The sequence below is a fragment of the Semicossyphus pulcher genome, unplaced genomic scaffold (genome assembly GCF_022749685.1).
Source record: "Semicossyphus pulcher isolate SPU_LCO1_2020_fin unplaced genomic scaffold, fSemPul1.0.p SCAF_14, whole genome shotgun sequence".
Lineage (NCBI taxonomy): Eukaryota > Metazoa > Chordata > Actinopteri > Labriformes > Labridae > Semicossyphus > Semicossyphus pulcher.
Window position 1 is genome coordinate 24,062,077 of NW_027211648.1, and position 19,834 is coordinate 24,081,910.

The following is a 19,834-nucleotide window of genomic DNA, read 5'->3' on the forward strand; positions in this document are numbered from 1 at the left end:
CAATTTTAACAAAGTAGAGAATGTGATTGTGAAGTGTGCCAAAGTCTTGTCAAGCACCCTTACGATGGACAGCACAAGGTTTTTGTTTACCGGGGTAAATTTCTCACTCCTGAGCTTAGAAAGATTCATGAAACAAACTGGAAAACTCTGCTTCACATCCATGTAGACTTAGAAAGCTGTGGGCCTCTCTACCACCCTCAGTGTTGGGTAGAATCTCTGTGAAGATAAATGCTTAGTCCAGTCTACTTTACCAATTGATGACCAAAAGGGATTGCCGCCACCAACATTAAGTTATAATTGCTGGCTTCTCAATTTTGTTCTGTATTCGATTGGGTATGAAATGATCCAGTATTCATTCTGTGTAATCCATAAAAAACAAGCTAGTCTAGTCTCTCATTTACTTAGCTGTTAAATTTACACTCAAGACTTTAGGATATGAATAAGAGAAGGGAAGGGAGTCCATCTTTGTATCAGTTAAACAAAAATGTTTTTGCATCTAAAGACACTTAGCCAGCAGGAGGACCAACTAATCTTGATGTTACAGTGATAGATGACAACTGCTTGCTAGCTCACTAGCTTATTTATGTTTGCTTATACTACATATCTTAAGATAACTACTGGGCAGAATTGAGCTAACATTATTATTTTAATAGATCCATGTATGAGAGGAGCAGGAAAGTCTAAAGAAGTTTAGATTTGAGGAATCAAAATAATTTACATACATTCATTCCTGTTAGAAGTCAGTCAGCCATGTTGAATGTTTCCTTCATGCACATGTTCCAACATCACAAACACAGGAAGGGCCTGCTCTGCCACAGCGGCTCGGATTCTATATTTTGTCTGGCTCTCGTACATTCATGCAGGCCATTTGTGTAAGCGATACCCACGTTTCTTTTCTCATGCACCCACAAGGTTGGCCACAACAACACGGCCTGCAGGCTCTATTTTTTTCCCCAAATGAAAAAAAAAAATCACGGCTGAAAAAAAGTATCTCATGTCTGCGTGTGCTGTGGATAGAGGAGAGGAGACGTGGGGGGGAGGGGGGATGTAGGGGGCGGGCAACAGCTCTGGCATTATGTTGCATGAAATATCTTCAGCTGCCTCATCCATGAAACCAAATCCCCTCCTAGGGTGACTGGTTGCTGCTTTCTCACATCTCTGCATAACCCTTTATATTATTTAGTGTGTGTTTGTGTGTGGCGAAAGATGATTGATAGTTTAACTCGGGCTAATCACTTAGTATGTGCCTGTTTACTGTGTGACTTAAGCTGGATTAGTTTGTATGGAAGGTGCTGCTTCCCGTCGCTTGCAACACTCAATTATTCTGTCTGTCAGCCCTCTCTAACTGCTCACTTTCATTCTCCTTTGGACTGTCCACTATTGATTCACAGACATAAAGTAGCATTGCTCGTTTTCTATTCATTATAGCCTTGCAACTTACTGTGTGTATTTCGCTGGTTTTAATGGTGTGAACTGCAAAAGCCAGTTTAAGTGGAAAGATACCAACTGACGGGAAAGTTCACTGAGACTCGACATACACAACAGCTACTATCGTCGACAGTTTGGGGGATTAAAATGCATGAAATTTAAAGTTAGGGAGGAGTTTTGCTTTCAGCAGGAAGAAGCTTCTCTACTGTCACGCCTTTACATGCAGCTGTACGGCTTCTGCCTCTATCTTACACCCACACATACACAGATAAACATGCTTGCTCATTGGACACAGTGCCAAGATTAAGTTAGGCAATTAGCAATGATGAATTGCCCTCTGTGAGTGTGAAGCATGGCGGCGGAAAGGTGTAGGCTACAGCATGCTTTGCTTTGGCATTGAGTGAGTTACCCTCAAACAAAATATGCTTTTCACTTCAGTTTGGTTTTGGTTCAGTAATTTTGGGGCTATTTTAAAGAAAAAAATACTCCCTGGTTTATTGTAGACTGGCCTGTTGAGGAAGAAGTTGAATTGGGTGCGCTCTGTGCTTTCAGGGTGGCCATGGGTGCCCATAAGTGTGCACATATATTACAAAATCTGATTGCCACTATTTGACACACACACCTTGAAACCCCTCTGCTCTGAATGCTAAAACATGGAATGTAGACTGATAAAGTCGGTTATATTCTGTTTGCAGTGCACAAAACTGCCTCCAAACATCATTTTAAACAATCTAGACAGGAAGCGATATTTTATGAACTACTTAAAAAGGTCCGTCAGCTTCCTCTTTGCTTGACACATTTTTTTAATATAACTTTAACCATTTAAAATTTGTAAATGTACACAGTTAAACAAAGCTAGTCCCTTTTCATTAATTAATTTCGTAGCTAGGGAATTGTCAAAGTAGCCTGCATTTCCCTGTCATGTTGTAATTTCAGTTGCTATAATATTCTTCTCAAACTAAGACGTCCCTGACAATGATAAACTTGCGAAACAGTTTAACTATAGCTTGCGTGCTAACTTGATTCTACAGTTAGCTGCCAAAGATTCGAGGCAATCTGCCGCAATTCAACTGCATTAAAAAATTGTATAATTTTGTTAAAACGAAAACACTATTAAAGCAGAAAGCAAATTACATATAAAACCTGTAAGTTTCTGACCTGTTCTTCCTCAGTGGTTTGCTGACTTTTTGGGGCTTTCGATGTAGCTAGCTGTTAGCGATTGATGAATCGTTCATGCCTTGAATAAGGTCTTTGACCGAAAGCTTGCAAATTAAACACAGATTTGATTAAGCTTAGATTTGCGTGTGCGGACGCTTTTTTCATTAATTTACTACTTTAAGCAAGTCTTTAGAAATTATAAAAAAGAGAAATCATTCTCAGGTGACCGCCGACAGCTTCTGGGATAGTATCACAGCCACTGTGTTCCACCTCCTTTGCTCTCCACCAGGACTGTTTTCATGTTTAAAGCCAGTGCCTGTTGAAATGCGAGCGAACAATACAACTCTGCCTACAGATGAAAACCACAACGCTTCAGACACCCAAAATTGTATCATACGTCTAAGGAATCTGCATTTATACTCAGATCTTTAATAGAGATTAACAGCAAAGTGACTGAGGCTGATCTGCTGGGTAACTTTAAGGGAACCCTACAAACAGAGTGTGCAAAGTTGGGGCTGAGCTCTGGCCCAATTGAACCCCTGTGTTGAGGTTGAAGCTACAACAATGACTTAAAAAAGTGAATAACTGCTTATCATGCAAAATTAAAACCACACACATAAGGAATATATTTTATTCCATTTTGTTGATCATATTATTTATGATAGTCAGTCACAACATTTTAATAAAGAAGCCATCGCAAAAATGCAAAGTTTAATGTGTTGGCCATTTTATTTTCTGGCTCAATCAAATTCTGTATTTTGCAGCAAACCTCCTGAACCAAACATGATAACACAGAAAAGATGACGTGCGCAAATATGCTTTGATGATGGAAAATTATAATGATGTCATACACAAAAGAGGTGAATAGTAAATGATGATTTCAGCGTTACAGTATCTAAGAGCTTCAGCTATAACCCATGCAGGTATAAGATTTAAAAGCGTAAACTATTCTGAATCAACCCCGACAATGCAGTGACTGTAAAGAGAAGAAAAATCTTCAATATGAATGAAAACACATAAATTGACTTTATTTTTGATGACTTACGACTTGGACTTGCAAGTTAATGACTTGAGACTTGACTTGACTTGATGACTCGGATGACTTGAGTGTGTTCATAAGTTTGAATTTTAGCTGTCAAATATAAAATGATAAAATTCAATGTTGTCAAGTTTCTGTTTAACTATCAAGTCTGTACGCAGCACAAACTGGGAATCATGACTGGACGACTCAAAAAGCTCCTCCGTATGTGATTGTCATGATTGGATGACTGGCTGTCAGTCAAACTCCTCTCTATGGCAACACGCAACATCAAAGTCCCCAGCTATCTGATGTTTTTTCCCCAAAGAGAAGCCTGATCAGTCGTACTCGTTACTACTCAGTACTGTCTCAGACCAGGGGTCCGTTTCAGAAAGCGGGTTTAGTGAAAACCCCGGGTTTGTTAACCCTGAAATGAGGGAAACCTCGGGTTTGCCGTTTCAGAAAGAGAGGTAACTTTAACTCTGAGTATTACTATGGTAACTGTGTCTGTGAACCTTACCTGGTCTGGAGCAGGTTTTCTTCAGGAAACTCAGAGTTTGGCTCTGTCTCCTCCCTCTAGAATATAAAACCCTCATTCGACTTCCTCGTTCACAATTCAGTTTAATCAACATAAATTATAATGAATATGAAGTCAGCATCATGTTAGGGATAAAGCTGCTGCACATTAAAACAGCCACTGAATGATATTTTATTAGTTTAATATTTAAAATATGATTGAAGTGAGGTTCAGCCATGAGCCTGTTCTGCCCGAGCCTTACCTTTGAATGATAAAATTATTTTTAACTGTACGCTTTTCTCCCGCTGGATTGCTCCTAAATTAACATAAATTTTAGCTTCCGGTCGTGATTAAATATTAAATAAATAGACCAGTTCAAACTTGCGCATTTACTTGAGCAGCAGTTTCTTCCCACGCCGCTTCTCTCTCTTTCGCAGCTGCAGCCGTGTTACTTTAGTTTTCTAAAAACAGGCTCGTATTCGCTGAACGTCTGCATGAGGATTTTGAGCTCCACTGGTGTGACGTAGGAGGACCTCTTTTTGTGTACCGTTGCCATGGTGAATCGTGGTATCGGGGCTCCATTAATGCTGGCTTTTTATAGTCAGCGTGCACGCACTTAAATCCGGCTGAACCTACTCAGAGCTGATTGAACTAACTCTGATCAGCTGAAACGAAAAAGCCATCGAATTTTAACTCAGAATAAGTCAAATCACAGTCCGGGGTTAGACTGAGGGTTTGTTGAACCTCCTTTCTGAAACGGACCCCAGACGATCATCATGGCTGCTTCTATGCCAATATAATACAGATACAATTCATTGTCATACTTTTTGAACAGGTTATATAAATTGGCCAATAATATCATTATTAGACAAGCTACTAATACCTTGTCTTTTCTCTTTATAAAGACCGGATACTACAGGTAAGAGTGCTGGATCTTGGGTGGAAAAAAAGTGACTTGACTCGGGACTTGACTTGCCTTAACTAAGGACTCGACTTGACTTGACTTGACATAACCTGTGACTTGACTTGACTTGACTTGCCCAAGAAAAAATGACTCGGGACTTGCTTGAGACTTGGACCAAATCACGTGAGACATACTTGGGACTTGAGCAAAGATGACTTGGTCACAACATTGCAAAATACATATTTTAGTTTGAGAATGTAAATCGTCACTACAGCAGCCACAGGGCGTTTTTTTCAGAATACTTAATATCTGAAATTGTTCTGGGCCCCAAACTGTACAGCTGTAAAAGTTCTTTTTTTAAAACTCAACATTATCACCCGGAGTATAGACTATAATTATCTTATGATATCTTAATCCAGATAAACATATGAACAATGTCTTCAGTTCCAGAACATAAAAAGCGTTATACAGGTAGTGAGGAGACAGCTTGTGTTTTACAGGTCGTTTCCGCCGCAGCACAGGGCTTTTTGTTCACACCATGAAATTCCCCCCCGGAGACCCCAGACCTCCATCAGTGTCTTTCCCCGGGAGCTCCCTTCAGGCGCGAGGGGGCAGAGTGCCGCTTCATGTCAGCCCAGAAATGTCACATCACCTCAAACACACACACATACACACAAATTTCTGCTCCACACAGCCCCATGGTTGCCTCCCTGCTCCACAATTTCCTTTGCATCTCCATCGGCTGCCAAGGAGGGCACGCACACACAACGAGTAAGAGGGAAGAGGGTGTCTGGGCGTGTTCGTGTGTCTCGCTGTGTGTTGTAAATGTATGACTGTTGCTGCTTGTGGAAATTTTGTGTGCGTGATGAAGTGTGTAATGTGTCTGCATATTGCAGCTCAGGCTCACTGGTGGAAGCCTTAAGGCCTGCCTGACACAGCTTCAGGGCACAGAGAGGAAGGTGATTATCTCATAGCTGCCAGCCATTCAGCTCAGATAAAGACAAAAGTAACTCCAGCTAACTAGGCGTAAAGATTGTAAAAGTGGAGACACGCACATGAACTCGGATGCCATTGTCTCTATTCTTAAACTTGGTGTGATAAACTAGACCCACGTATGCACTTCACTTTTGAATGTGCAGGCTCATATTGCACATTCAGGTGGTGTGCGATGTAAACCTAAAGGAATGATAAATTCTTTGCAACCTTGTGAAGTTCTAAGAACAACTTCCAGATTTTAAATTAACAATCTGTATGCCTAGATGTTATTCCAAAGTGAATTATATTAAGAATAAAATTTGCTACAACCTTAAATTAAAGGATTAAGTACAAGAGAAGCTGCCTGCATCTTTCATGCTGCAAAGAAAGAAATGATAGCCAAGGCAATATGTTACATTGTTTCTGCACCGATTTATATTTTGCTGTAAGAGCCAGCTTAACTGAATTGAAGGACACGGAAGTGCTTGACTTATTAACAAGTATAACAGGGTAAAAACATATCACTAACCATATCAAAGAACCATTGAATCCTGTTTGTTTATCTGAGCACACTCATCCAAATCCAAGTGCAAAGATCGTGGCCTTAGTAAACGTACAATATTCCTCTGCATGTGTGTGAAAATCTCCACAGTGCACTGCAAACACAATTGAAATGGTATTGGGATGGCTTTTCCAAACATGAACAATAGAGACTTTTCGGAGGAGTGTGTTTTCTCGCCCGTCTCATGCGCAGACTGCACCTTCATTTTCAGGATTTGGGATGAGCTCCACTGCGCTCGTCTGTGTTTGTCTTTGGATTTTGAAAGCCTGCCTGTGAGCGTCTTTGCTTAGGGAAACGCAGCTCTTTTGGCAGGTGACAGGCACACACACCTGGACATGTATCTGTGCCCAGATGGATGCTAGCACGGTGGCAGCTGGTGTGACGTCCCCACAGGACGGTGGAGCCGCCAGAGGGGAGCTGGGCGGTCGGTGTCCTGCTCTGTCGTTCTTATAAGGAACTTCAGCTGGGTGGCAGCTGCAGTCTGCTGGCATGATGGAGCAGCAGTAAGAAAAAAACCCACCTTAAACAGAGAGACACAACTGGCAGTGCATTTCCCCAGTGTGCTAAGGCAAAGTGCTATTTGACTATCTATCTATCTATCTATCTATCTATCTATCTATCTATCTATCCATCTTAATCCCATCTCCTTCATGTGTGTGTGGCTCCCTGTGTGCGCCTCACGCCTCGTTCACAGTGCCAACACCTCATTAGTACAATATGCAAATGAACTGGCACAGGGCCAGAGGGTCAGAGCACAAACTGGAGACAGAATAATAGCACAATGGTGCATCTTTGTGTGTGTGTGTGTGTGTGTGTGTGTGTGTGTCCTCAAATGCCTGCCTAGAATTGTGTGTATGCTGATGTACCTGTCCGTGAGTGTGTTTTGCGCCCATGCTGAGTAGAGACGGTGCATATGTGTGTATTTGTGTGCTGAAGTGGGTCAGTATACACCTACGGTTCATTTAGTGCACTCAAAGCTTCTAAATAACCATGACCCCATAATCTCTGGGTTTGTTTTCTTCAACCTTTTGAGACAAAGTAAAAAATCACCGCTGTTACATAGTGAAATGTCAGAGCTGAACAATGATTTCTGTCAGATTCTGACACTGTATCCTTTCTGTCACAAACAACCAAACGCTTCACGAGACACAAGGCAGCTATATCTGATTTATATCACGGTTTGGAAAGGGAGACGCTACCTGGAGGTGAGGGAAGCAGATGGAAGCAGAGGTAAACTCAATCAGTCTTTGTAAAAAAGAGATGTAGAACATACTCCAGAATCACCCTTTGGTATCATCAAGAGATAAAAAGACATGTGGCCAAATTGCCCATGAAAAATCAAAGGTTGCAGCCAGCAATTTAAAGGGAACACAATATGAAAGGGAGCCGCTCTCACCTGTCGGTGGCATCAGCTCAGTGTGAAATGTCAGTTTGGGGGCTGCAAACGGCCTGATGAACATGTATAATTGAGGTTAAATCTCCCACACGCTGGGGTCTATATTATATAAAAGTACATTAAATGTAATGAAGCACAATGGAGCAATTTGGCGCAGCATCAGACAAAGCTTCTCTAAACTTCTTTGAAACAAAAATTACCCACACCTGCTATAACAGTATTGACTCCCTCAGTTTTCTCACTGTGCATAATGAATGACTCACAGAGAGCAGGAGAAGGTGGCTCCTTCTCCACCTGGAATAAATGTTTAAATTAGTTATGAATTGTAATATTACAACTTGAGAACAAAAAGCTGTCTCAGGTTACTTTATATAATCTTTTCTACAGATAACATTATGTTACTGTTTTTGGCAAGGATTCCCACGTTCATAAAACCACCAAGTCAACCACAGCATTCATGTTTTTACAGCAAAGATATTCCTCCTTGTTGTTACTCTAAGCTGATATCAGAAATTTCTGACATTTTTCTGCCAGTGCCACCACAGCTGTGTCCCAATTCAGGGGCTGCATCATTCATAGGACGTATTTGAAGGCCAATTGTGTCACAGCGATGTGTCGAAGGCTGTCCCATTTCGAAGGCTCCTTTTCCTGGACCACGAAGGATCCAACATGTGCATCCTTCGCGGCCAAATGTATCCCGAGATTCATTGTGCGCCAATTCAAATGAGATGGCGGAAACTCAATGGCCCAGGAATAAACTTTTAAATGTCAACGTTTTCGGTTTCAACTCAATCAAATTGCTAGCGATACAAAAAATTGAAAGGGGCCTTGAAACAAATGATCTTTAAAATAATAGGTTAGGTTACGTGACGTTAGTTGTGATAGCTAGTTAGCCCGCTAGCTACCTATTGCTATGCGACACGAGCAGCGTTTGGTGTCACTAGGGTAAGGGCGGGAACAGCTGGTCACGCAAACTGGAAATCCTCCGTTTACCAGACCGTCTCATTTCAGTTCAGCCTTAGTGGCCTGCGCAGGCTACAAATGACTCGTCCTTCAGAGACCTCGTCCTTCAGATATCTGGTAGACACCTCAAAGAAGGTCCAATATGGATTGAAAAAAGCTCATCAAAATGAAGTTTTTATCACACGATTGTATCAGCTACTAAATGGGAAGGAACTTGTACAATGTTTCAACACAATAAAAATACTTAATTTAGGCTATTTATTGTGTGACTGAAAGGCTTGCAACCTCAATGTGTGAATGTGACCACGTTCAAATAGGAGGTTGTACTGTTTTTTTGCTTCAGCTATCAGGTTAGCAGTTGGGTTGGGTTCTGAATAATTTTGAACACTGATAGGTTAAAGTAGGGTTAGGTGAAATAAATATATTTCTTATCACTGTTCCTTCAAACTGTGCAGGAAAATCTGTGCGGGAGTCTTAGCCACCAGTTTGCCACCTGGGTGGGTGTCAGTGGCTGTAAATGAAGATCGACTACACATCTCCATCTCCTCTCATTGTACAAAAGTGAAGCCATCTTGCCCATTTGGAGCAGAGTCTGCGCAGTAGGGATTGGCTGAGCCGTGGTATTGATGCCCTGCTCCTTCTGCTAACCAAAACAGACATTTAACTTACCGAAAAAACTGTAAAGATCCCACAGGTCGGAGCGTTCAACGGGAGAGCAGCTTCCTGTGTTGGTCTGTAGTGTTAGTGTTAGTTACGTCTCCTCTCGCCGTTCCTCCTCTACTCTGCTACTCGGGAACAGCAGGAGCTGCATTGGTCAACAGGGCTGTCAATTATGAGGTCACACCCCCTTGTTAATGCAGCAAATAGCTAATTAAAAGTAGCTGTAATGACAGAAATATATGTATTTGACGTGTAATTGATTTTATAGTTTGACCCATGTCCCATCTGTTAACATGGAGGAGGCAGGCTTTCTGACCTATACTGCAGCCAGTCAGCCGGGGGCGATAGAGATGTTTTGGCCTCACTTGTAGGGGTCATGTCGTCCATCTTTTTATACAGGCTATGGTGGATGTGCAGGGCCTTTAAACAGGGCATCTAACCTCCCACTGAGTTATATGAGAAAATAAGATAAGCAGGACTGAAGACTAACTGACTGACTTACTAACGGCTCCTGCTTTGTACCTTACACCATTAGAACTAATAACCGAGAACTACTGCAAATATCTGGATTAAAAGACTTTTATCACAACTATCCATATATTTTAACTGTTTTGTGTAAGCGTACAGTTATATTACTGAATGTTTTCTATGATACATTTTCCCTTTAAATATTAAATAACCTGGTTTTTGATAGTTGACCTGGAATGTCTAAACTAAATGTCTTGTAGGCTCAAACACATGCATGCGTACACATTCACTGTTTTGTTTCAGAGAATCCTGTTATTTGGTTCCTCCACAAACCAATGACTGTTCACCCATTTTACAGTCACCATTTATGTTCATCTTTCTCACTGTTGTTTTCCATTTCTGAGTTTCCTTGTTGCTTCTGTTCACCTGTTTATTTTGTCCATTCGTAAAAAGCAGCCATTATTTCTCCCCCCCAGGCGAGAGACGACGATGGCCTCGGTGGGAAATTACCCCAGCACAGCTTTACTCAGGACACGCCCAGGCTTGTCTTCAAGACAAACAGCGATGTGCTTGTAAGGACCAAAACCATTTAACACCAGATAGAGTTTAAGCTTGATGGCTAATGCACAAAATTGTTTTGATGTTGTTCTTTGTTAAGAGTGTATAATTTTCTCGTCATTGCTTCCTGACATGTCAATGGGCTGGTTCATATTTGGGCATTACTGTAAAAAGTACACATTAACCATCAGAGAGGGTAGAGCCCACAGATTAGAGACAGAACAGACATAGCACTCAGTTGTAGCACTTTTGCATACATTTAAGTTTGAGCTTTTCATAACATTTTTCATGCATAATCATTTGATTTGGTCATTTTCGTTATACATGATATTTACTGACTTGTGTTTGGGATATGAAGGAATTATCAGACCAATGTAAACACATCCAGAATTAAAGTGGGTGTATTATTATTGCTATGGTAACACACTTATGGTCAAATTAGGGGAAATTATGTATTTACTATCAACATTTATTGAGCATTTTGATGAGTTTTGATAAAAGATCATTCATAATCTAGTGACAGATAAGATTTTGGTGGGCGCTCACTCATAACAAAAAGCCAATTAAAAATGATATGAGACGCTTACAAGTTGCAAGTGATTCTAGATTTTTATTTAATATTTTATTGAGATAAATACATGTATTACATACAGTAACATGTTACAACACCTCTAGATCTCTCTTTTTTTAAAAACACACAACAAATCAGACAATGATAATAAAAAAAAAAAGAATAAAAAAGAAAGAAGTGATTAAAATATAAAACCTCAAGACAAAAGAAAGGAAAGGGACAGAGAGAGAGAGAACGGAGAGGGGGAGGAGATCAATCAGGGGGCAGCACATTCAGAGAATAAAGTAATCTGTGAACGTTTGTCATCTTTTACAAAATTTGCAAAGGTTTCCTTTACTGGAGTATTTTATTTTTTTCCAGTTTAATAAAGGACATAGTGTCCGTGAGCCATTGGGAGGTAGATGGTGGTTTGGGGGACTTCCACTGTAGAAGTAGGCGTCTAGCAATTAATGAGGTGAAGGCTGAAATGTCTAATTGTTCCAAGTTAAACTTTGTCCAAATCTTAGGAACAACAAAAATTGCTGTGCCAGGGCAAATGTCAACTTTCACATGAAATATTTTGAATAGAGCTTTAAAGTATTTAGTATTTATTTCTATGACATTATGTATGTTTACTTATAACACTGCAATCATTAACTTTATTGCTGAGGTGCTGATTTGGGCAATATCACTAAAAAGACGTCAGACTGTTAAAGAAACTCAAACAGTCAACTATACAGGTTTCAAACACACAGCCAGGTCAGCCACACTTTATTTGAATAAAAAAAACATTATCAAACCATATAATAAAACCAAATGGCTATTTTTTAATTGGCAATATTTGAGACATTTTGCCTGTATTCAGTGGTGAAAGCCAAAAAGAAACAGTAAAGACTTTCAATAGAGAGAGGAGGTGACATGCAGCAACTGAATCTGGGCAATTGAATCCTAAATTGAAGCTGTTGCTTTAAGAACACAGCCTTGGTAATAGTATGGCCTCTACCGCAGAGTATTCGTTTTAATTATCCATCACAGATCAAAGACAAACTTCCTGTATCTCTGCTTCTGTATTTGCTTCAGTTTTGATGGCACATAAGCCCTTTTAACGGATATTTCTACGCCCCTTATATTAATTTTTACCTGTAAATAATTGGGTTAAAATAACCTGACTTTATTATTGGCCTCTTTGTCTGTGTCTGACTGCTGTTTTCCCTTGTGGACTTCCTCTTAGCAATGTTGTTTCCTTATCTCAGAAATAACTTTGATAAGCGAACTGGATCACAACCAATAGAATTAGTGACCAAAAGATCACAAAAAGAAAAGAAGGACGCCATTTAAAGACCAAACTTTAACGTTAAAGCCGAAGTTTGACAATACGGAAATTGCATTTGTATGCATTTCTTTTGAGAGTTAGATAAGACGATACAGCTTGCCTATGCTATGCTAAGCTAATTAAATCTACATAGGAAGTTATGGACAGCAGCCACTGAGCTAAGTTCAGCTCAAAGCCTCAAATTAACGGGAATAAGCCTACCAGCACTTTGTTTAATCCATACAAAAACCAAAGTGTAACTATGATAAGCCTTGTCATCTCTGTGAGGTTGCCAGACAGCAAGTGACGACTCCAGAAGAAACAGTAAAGCACATAATCCCCCCTAAAACCACAGCATGTTGTTTTCATACTCTGGATTCTGAACGGATTAAACAAATGAGATATAAGGTGTTTATCAGTGAGCTTTAGAGCCGCTGGAAAGCAGATGTTGTTACTTTTGGAAATGTTAGCTGTTTCTCTGTCTTGCTTGTCTTTATGCTAAAGTAAGCTAACAAACTACAGGCTGTCGCTAAAAGCTGTATTTAGTGCACTCCTATGAGAACTGATCTAAACATCTAATACTCTCAATAAGACAGGGAATAACTTTATTTCCCAAAATGTCAAAGTGTTGGCCTAAATAATGATGACAGCCTCATGCCAACAGAGATATTCTTATCTCAGAGAGGTCCGGTCTGCTGCAGCAGCACTCAAACACAATCCACCAGGTCTGTCTCATCATTCTTACATGGCCTCACTGTGCGTGTGTGAGCGTGTGCTGGGAAATATAGTGCTGGCCAGGTGAGAATGGCCTTTGTGTGTCACATCTATAATGACTGATGGTGATGGCTGGTTTTGATGAGAGCAGTCTTGAAGTGAATCTAGTTCTGCTCTTCTCTACAGTTTAAACTTTTCATGCTCCATTCAGGTTTAAATGAAGATGTCAGGTACGCAGTGTAGCCAAAATAAAACACACAGGAAGTTTATATGAACCAGATATGTTTTCCTTTTTGAAAGCCAGCTAATTATAACCATAATGGTAGATATTTCAATAAATGAGGCCACTGTAAACGGATCTTTTGGCTAATCAAAGTAACAAGTCCACATGTTGCAGATGGTCTCTGAAGGCTGCCAAAGTTTAATTTTCTTGTGTAAACTTTCGAGGAAGCTTTATTCTGTTTTCTTTTTCCAATGGACCAGGTGCTTAAAGATGGCAGTCTCTTTCTAAATCATCTCGTCTTTGGACTGAATCCAAAATGCAGCACACACAGTGTTTCCGTTTGACTTCTTTACATCATTTATAGACTTGAATTGTCAGGAATGGATACTTGTGCTGCAGATTGTTCAGAGTAAGAGATGGCTAAAACAAAAGACCAAGCGACTGACTCGCTTCAAGCACCTGGTTCACTTTCAGGGGCTTAATCCTTGTGTTTTTTGCACTCAGTGAATAACCCGCAATCTGAGAAGTGTCAAAAGAATCACATATCAACCTTCACAGTAGGATATAGAAGCTGCACTTTTCCTGCTTAAACCTCTTCTCTCTCAGAAGCCTCTTCATCCTACATGCAAAACCACCAGGCACCCTGAAACCCTCCAGACTCTTAACCCTCTGCAACCTCCTCCTCTTCTTCTTCCTCTTCATTATCTAAATCCTCCACATTCCTTTGCAATCTCTTTAACATCTGCAACCCTTCTACTTCTTCATTGACTGAAACTTTCCCACCATGCTCTGCAACCTGTTGTTCCTCAACTTACTCCTTCACCTCTGTTTCTGCACCAATTTAATGTTCTTCCTTCAATCCCTCAACCCCTGACAACAGCCTCCGATCATCATCTCAAAAAACACCTCCCCTAACTTGTAAATGTAAACTAATTATACATTAAAACTAGCTTTTGCCTGATCCTGGGAATCTTGAATGTCACCGGCCTTGCGACAGGGTCAAAGGGTGAGAGGATGAAAAAAAAAGATGACTGCTGAGGTGATCGCACTTGTTTGGGAGCACGATAATTGTTGTACTGCAAACGGTTAACTGCACCGCCGATGCTGGTTCGTTGGCCACGATGGAAATAAATGACCATAATTACATTCAACTGCAAACATCTGTGTACAGAGTGGGGAGAGAGCGAGGGAGAAACAGAGAGAGAGAGAGAGAGAGAGAAAGCACAACTCCATTAGCGTAATGCACAGTGAAATTTCACTCACAGTGCAGAAAGTCGTTAAGTGCTCTCCATCTGTCTTTCTGAGTCAAGGAAAATTTTCAGCACATTTATTATTTAGAATATCCTGGGCTTACCATTATCAAGCTCAACTTGCTAGAGCACCTTTTTGACTTTTACTAAGTCATGGCTCATTGAATTAGCCAGGACTAAATGGGCAGTTGAAACGTGTAGAATTCAAAGGACTGATATCTGAGCACCACCGGCGTACTGGTTAAGAATAGCAGTTGCCTTGTAGTTCAGTCTCTGATAAGTTGTTGCAGTGGTTTCTTATGTTCTTTAGCTTCTTATCCTGTGCTTTTCATGGTCCACATTAAAAATGTTGCATTTGGGCACATTATCACTCCTGAGAATACAGTGTTAAGACTTGAAACTTACTGAAAAGGCACAATTTTAGAAGATCTTGCAAAACTTTAGTCCTTTGAATGGATGCTTCTGCTTGGTTCAATCAACCTCCCTTAATCTACGATAACTAAGAAACAGATGTTTTACACATGTAGCAGCTGCAGGACAGCATGCTATGTATTCTTTTGAAAATGTAGCCAGTTCTACGGTGCATCTGCCTGAACAGCCAAGTTGAGTCCGGTGTCTTTCAGCTGCTGCAAGACTAGATCCTGCCAAATAAACTAATGTTGCAATGCAGCGTGAAAAAGGAGTTTATCCACCTTCCGGTTGCATCCCTCAACTTATTAACATTCAGCTGGGGGGCTTAAGGGTCCATGTGATGGATGGATGCCGTTGAGGGGTCTGACAACTGATTAATGCCTTAATTATCTCCAGCGAGGACCTGCCACTCCTCCCGGAGCTGACAGAGTGAGCTGTGTGTGGCCTGACGAGTAACGCCGTGTTCAGGGCTCGCCCACTGCTATCTGCTCTACCAGGGTCACATTCATTTTCTGCCTAAAGAAGAATTTGCACGTTTTGTGCTGAAAAGGTGTTTAACGATGATGAAACAGCGCAGCAGGGTGTTTTGGGATCACCGCCAATGCAGTGCGCTAAAACGACAACTTTTCAATTCAGCCTCTTCATGTTTGGATCCAGCTCTGGTTTTCTCTCTGCATCCAGAATAAGTTGTGCCTTAAAGCACAACTTATGATTATAATATTGTCATGTAATATTGCACAGACTTTTAGCAAAGAACTGTGAAAATAAATGCATTCATAAAATACACACCATTGTCAGGGGCGAAGCTTGTATACTCAAAGAACACACAAGTAGTAAGGTTTGAGATGTGTTACCAGTTGCATTGCCATTTTGGTGGAATAATTTAATCCAGGGAACGGTATTATATTTTGAGGGTCATGTTATCCAGTCATCAGTATTTTACCACTAGCACAATATTGTTAGTAATTTACCATTAATGGACCTCTTTGATACAGTCCATACATATATAATTTTCCACAGACAAGACAAAAATGTTGTGTTGGTTGTCACAGTTGAATCGCATTCTGTTGGTTTGAGTTTACTATAAGTGGACAAATTAATTTGCCCCTCTAACATTGTGTCCAAAATTGCAGCTTTTTGAATGGAAAACAATATTGTTTTCAGTATAATGAAGTATGTTTGTAGTGTCCTTTTAAAGAAAATATGGATTTGAATTGCTTTTGATTACTACATTCAGCAATTGCAATACTTATGTGTGTCCTTTTAGAGCCGAAACCAATCTGAAGTATGCACCTGCTCTTATAAATAATTGTCAGTAAAGCCCAAAACGTATCAATATTCTTTAAAATTGGTGAAGAATTTTTTGTTACAGTCTGCACCACATTGGTAGCCTTTTTACTGACCCTGGGCGTGACCTGATGCACAAAATAAATAAAATCTGAAACTTACCAAAGCAGATTTTTATGTAGCTTTATGTAGGAAAAACATTTCCAGTGTCTGTCTAGCATTTAAACTGGCATTACTTAAATGTCTGTCTTCTGGTTGGCACACGCTAACATATCAAGTGTGGGAGGCCATTTGAGGAAATAATCATTTTGTCTTGTTGTGCTGGGGGCGTCAGTCTCATAGGGATCTGTGGTTAAATGAGACGGAGAGTGTCTTTATTGCCAACAGAAGGTGTAAATGGGTATTCCCCGTTAGGACAGAGAGTTAAGACAAAGTCACTTGAATAACACTTAGCAGCAGAGTGCCATTGTATGCACATTTACCTCTCAGGTGGGAAAACACACCAATTTGGACACATTTAGATTACATAAACCATTCACATACAGAAATGTGCACTTACACAAACTTCAAAGTCAAGTGTTTACTCATGACGGATTTATAAAAGTATTCAGAAACAGAATCAGTTATTTTATAAAAATGAAAAAAAATCTTTTTAAATGTGTTTGTGTCTCCAGATGGTTTGGAGATTGAGATTCGGCTTACCAGGGTACTTCAGAGGAGATTTTGGCTGTATTAATCAAACACAAATTAGAAGTCTTTTGTATCTAGTTGCTGTGTGACCGATGCTGATGTTGTGTGTGTACTGTGTTTGTCTTTGTTGCAGGTGTGTGATTGGTGCAAACATATTCGCCACACTAAGGAGTACCTGGACTTTGGTGCTGGTGAGCGGAGGCTGCAGTTCTGCAGTGCCAAATGCCTGAACCAATATAAAATGGACATTTTCTACAAGGAGACGCAGGCCGCACTGCCTGGAGCCCTGTGTAACCCAGGACACGGGGCTGGTGGGGAGGGTAAGCTTGAGTGTGGTGGAGGGGTACAACTGCTCACGCCTGAATCCTGGGGATCGCCTTTAACGGACCTTCGGCGTAAAGCTCCCTCACCAGGGGGCCCTTCCAACAACTCTGCTTTGGCCCCTTCCACGTCTTCTGCCACCTCACCGTCAGATACTGCTGCCGTCTGCTCCCCGTCCTCTTCCTCCTCAGCAAAGATCCCCACACCCAGACCCCATGAAAGCCCCACACTTCCCCCTCCACCTGTTCCCACTTTGCACCCACCTGTTGGCATTCCCCCTGGTAGCCCTCCCATGGTGATGACACCCAGGGGACCCATGCCCCTGCCTCTGTTCATGGAGCATCAAATGATGCAGCAGATGCGTCCACCATTTCTTCGCCAGTCTGGCCACCCTGCAGGGCCAAACAGCCCCATGTCAAACCCTATGATCCCTGGGATTGGTCCGCCACCTCCCCCAAGGACAATGGGTCCAGCATCCAGCCCTATGCATAGGCCCTTACTGTCTCCACATGTCCACTCTTCATCCAATCCCAACCCTGGCATGATGCCCCCACATCCTGGTATCCCCATGCCAGGCCTGCCACCTTTCCCCCCAGTTAACATGATGCCTAATGGACGCATTCCACTGCCCCCAATGATGAACTTTGGCATGCCATCCTTGGCACCATTGGTACCCCCACCAACTCTCTTGGTCCCATACCCTGTCATTGTACCCCTTCCAGTCCCAATCCCTATTCCAATCCCAATACCTTTCAGCCCCAAGAACTCCAGGGACCAGCCAGAGAGCAGTGGCTCCATCCATGGTGCTCCAGAGTCCTCTGAAGCTTCAGCTTCTGGGGCCCAATCTCCAGGTTCCTCTGGAGGCGACAGAGGGGAGCAGAGATTAGATTCAGCTGGTACAGAACGTATCTCTCCTGTAGGCTCAGAAAGAAGCCGGGCAGCATTGGTGGACTTGACTGTGAAGGCAGAGGACAATTCGGGTAACCTCTGTCTAACCAGTGGCACTGGAATGTTGGATGGTGTAATTGATCTTACTGTGGGTCAAAAGTCATGCCAACACCAAGTAATTCAAAGGATGCTACCTGGGGTCCGGGTCAAAGTAGAGCCAGAGGCCGAATCAAGATCTCCACCAGCTTCTGGGCTTGGAAGGGAAGGGAAGGTCAGTTGTGATGGGGATGAAAGGTCCCTCTCACAGGGCTGTCTCAATGTCTCAGAGCTGGAAGCGGCTTCACACCCTAACACATTGGAATCATCAGGCCCACCCTCCAGCCACAGCAGCCCTTCTTGCAATGCTGATTCTCTGATGAGCCAGCTAACTCACTGTATCTCCAGTCTTTCCCCACCACCCTTACCCAGCACAGCACGGACCCAGCCCCAACCCCTACCCCAGCTCCCAACCAGCCCTGCTGCTCCGTGTAATGTCATAGTCAATGGTACTGGATGGCATTCGCTTCTTCCTCCTGCCTTTGAGTCTTGCCCTGACCGCAGAGGAGACAGTCTTGCAGGAGAAGGAGAGGAAGAGGAGCATCCAGCTAATGGTGAGTTTGAGCGTGAGGCACTGAAAGAGAACAATTGCTCAGTTAGAGATTGGGAACCAGGGAAGCGGGGCCCAGTGCAAGACGAGATGGCGGACACAGTGGAGGGTAAGCCAGACCCTGACTCCAACTTGGAGGAGGGTGAGCATGCCTATTCCCTGCCGCTGCTTTCTACTGGAGGCTGTGTGGTCATCCAGCCAGTGCCAAAGCCTGGCGCTGACAAGACCGCCATCCTGTCCTGCTCCATCAGTGCCCCTCTATCATCAGCTGGGAGCCCCGAGCTGGAGCCACCGCTCAAGAGGAGGTGTCTGCGAATCCGCAATCAAAACAAATGAGGTGCGTTCACCCCAGTGTGCTCCCACAAACACTTTTATGCAGTTGCATTCACTCTATTTAGACCAATTTATTCAGTGACATTTTGTAATTCACAGTAGGGAATCCATCAAATAATCAGTCAAGTTCAATGTTTTAAAAATCTTTCAGTCCCCAGCTTGAACTATTTAAAATTATCTCTCTTATCTCCAAGTTGTTTAATATTCATGCTTCGTCTTAGCGTATTTAAATTTGAAATGTTCTGGCAACAAAGTGATTTTATATTTTGTCCAGTGCAACATCATCATTTGGAAATGGCACAAGTCTGATCACTTAATCGACATTTCAAATCATGATACTTGATTTAAGAGATGATGCAGTGTACCCTCATTCAGACAGTTTCGAAGCGATCAAACAAGAATCAACTGAATTGCTATCCAAAAAGAATACCAGGGTGCGCGTCATGTCAAAGGTTAACTCCACTGTGATATACAATGTGCTTGTGAGGTATTTGAATGTAAATGGGAGGGAAACTCACAGATGTTGACTCTGAAAATCTTTTAGAAAGGATAAGGGAACCAGATGGGAATAGTGTCTTATATCCTGAGCACTAAAAGACCTC

At 41.8% G+C, this 19,834-nt stretch overlaps 1 protein-coding gene across 1 annotated transcript in view; it reads left to right on the top strand.

The window, feature by feature from the left end:
* The window catches only part of sobpa (sine oculis binding protein homolog (Drosophila) a), a 53,094-nt gene that overhangs the window by 27,421 nt on the left and 5,839 nt on the right, over window positions 1-19,834 (top strand). The window contains exons 5-6 of the mRNA XM_069661860.1: window positions 10,526-10,621; window positions 17,178-19,236. Coding sequence (XP_069517961.1) covers window positions 10,526-10,621; window positions 17,178-19,235 — 2,154 coding nt within the window. The 3' untranslated portion in view covers window position 19,236. The remainder of the gene's footprint in view (window positions 1-10,525; window positions 10,622-17,177; window positions 19,237-19,834) is intronic.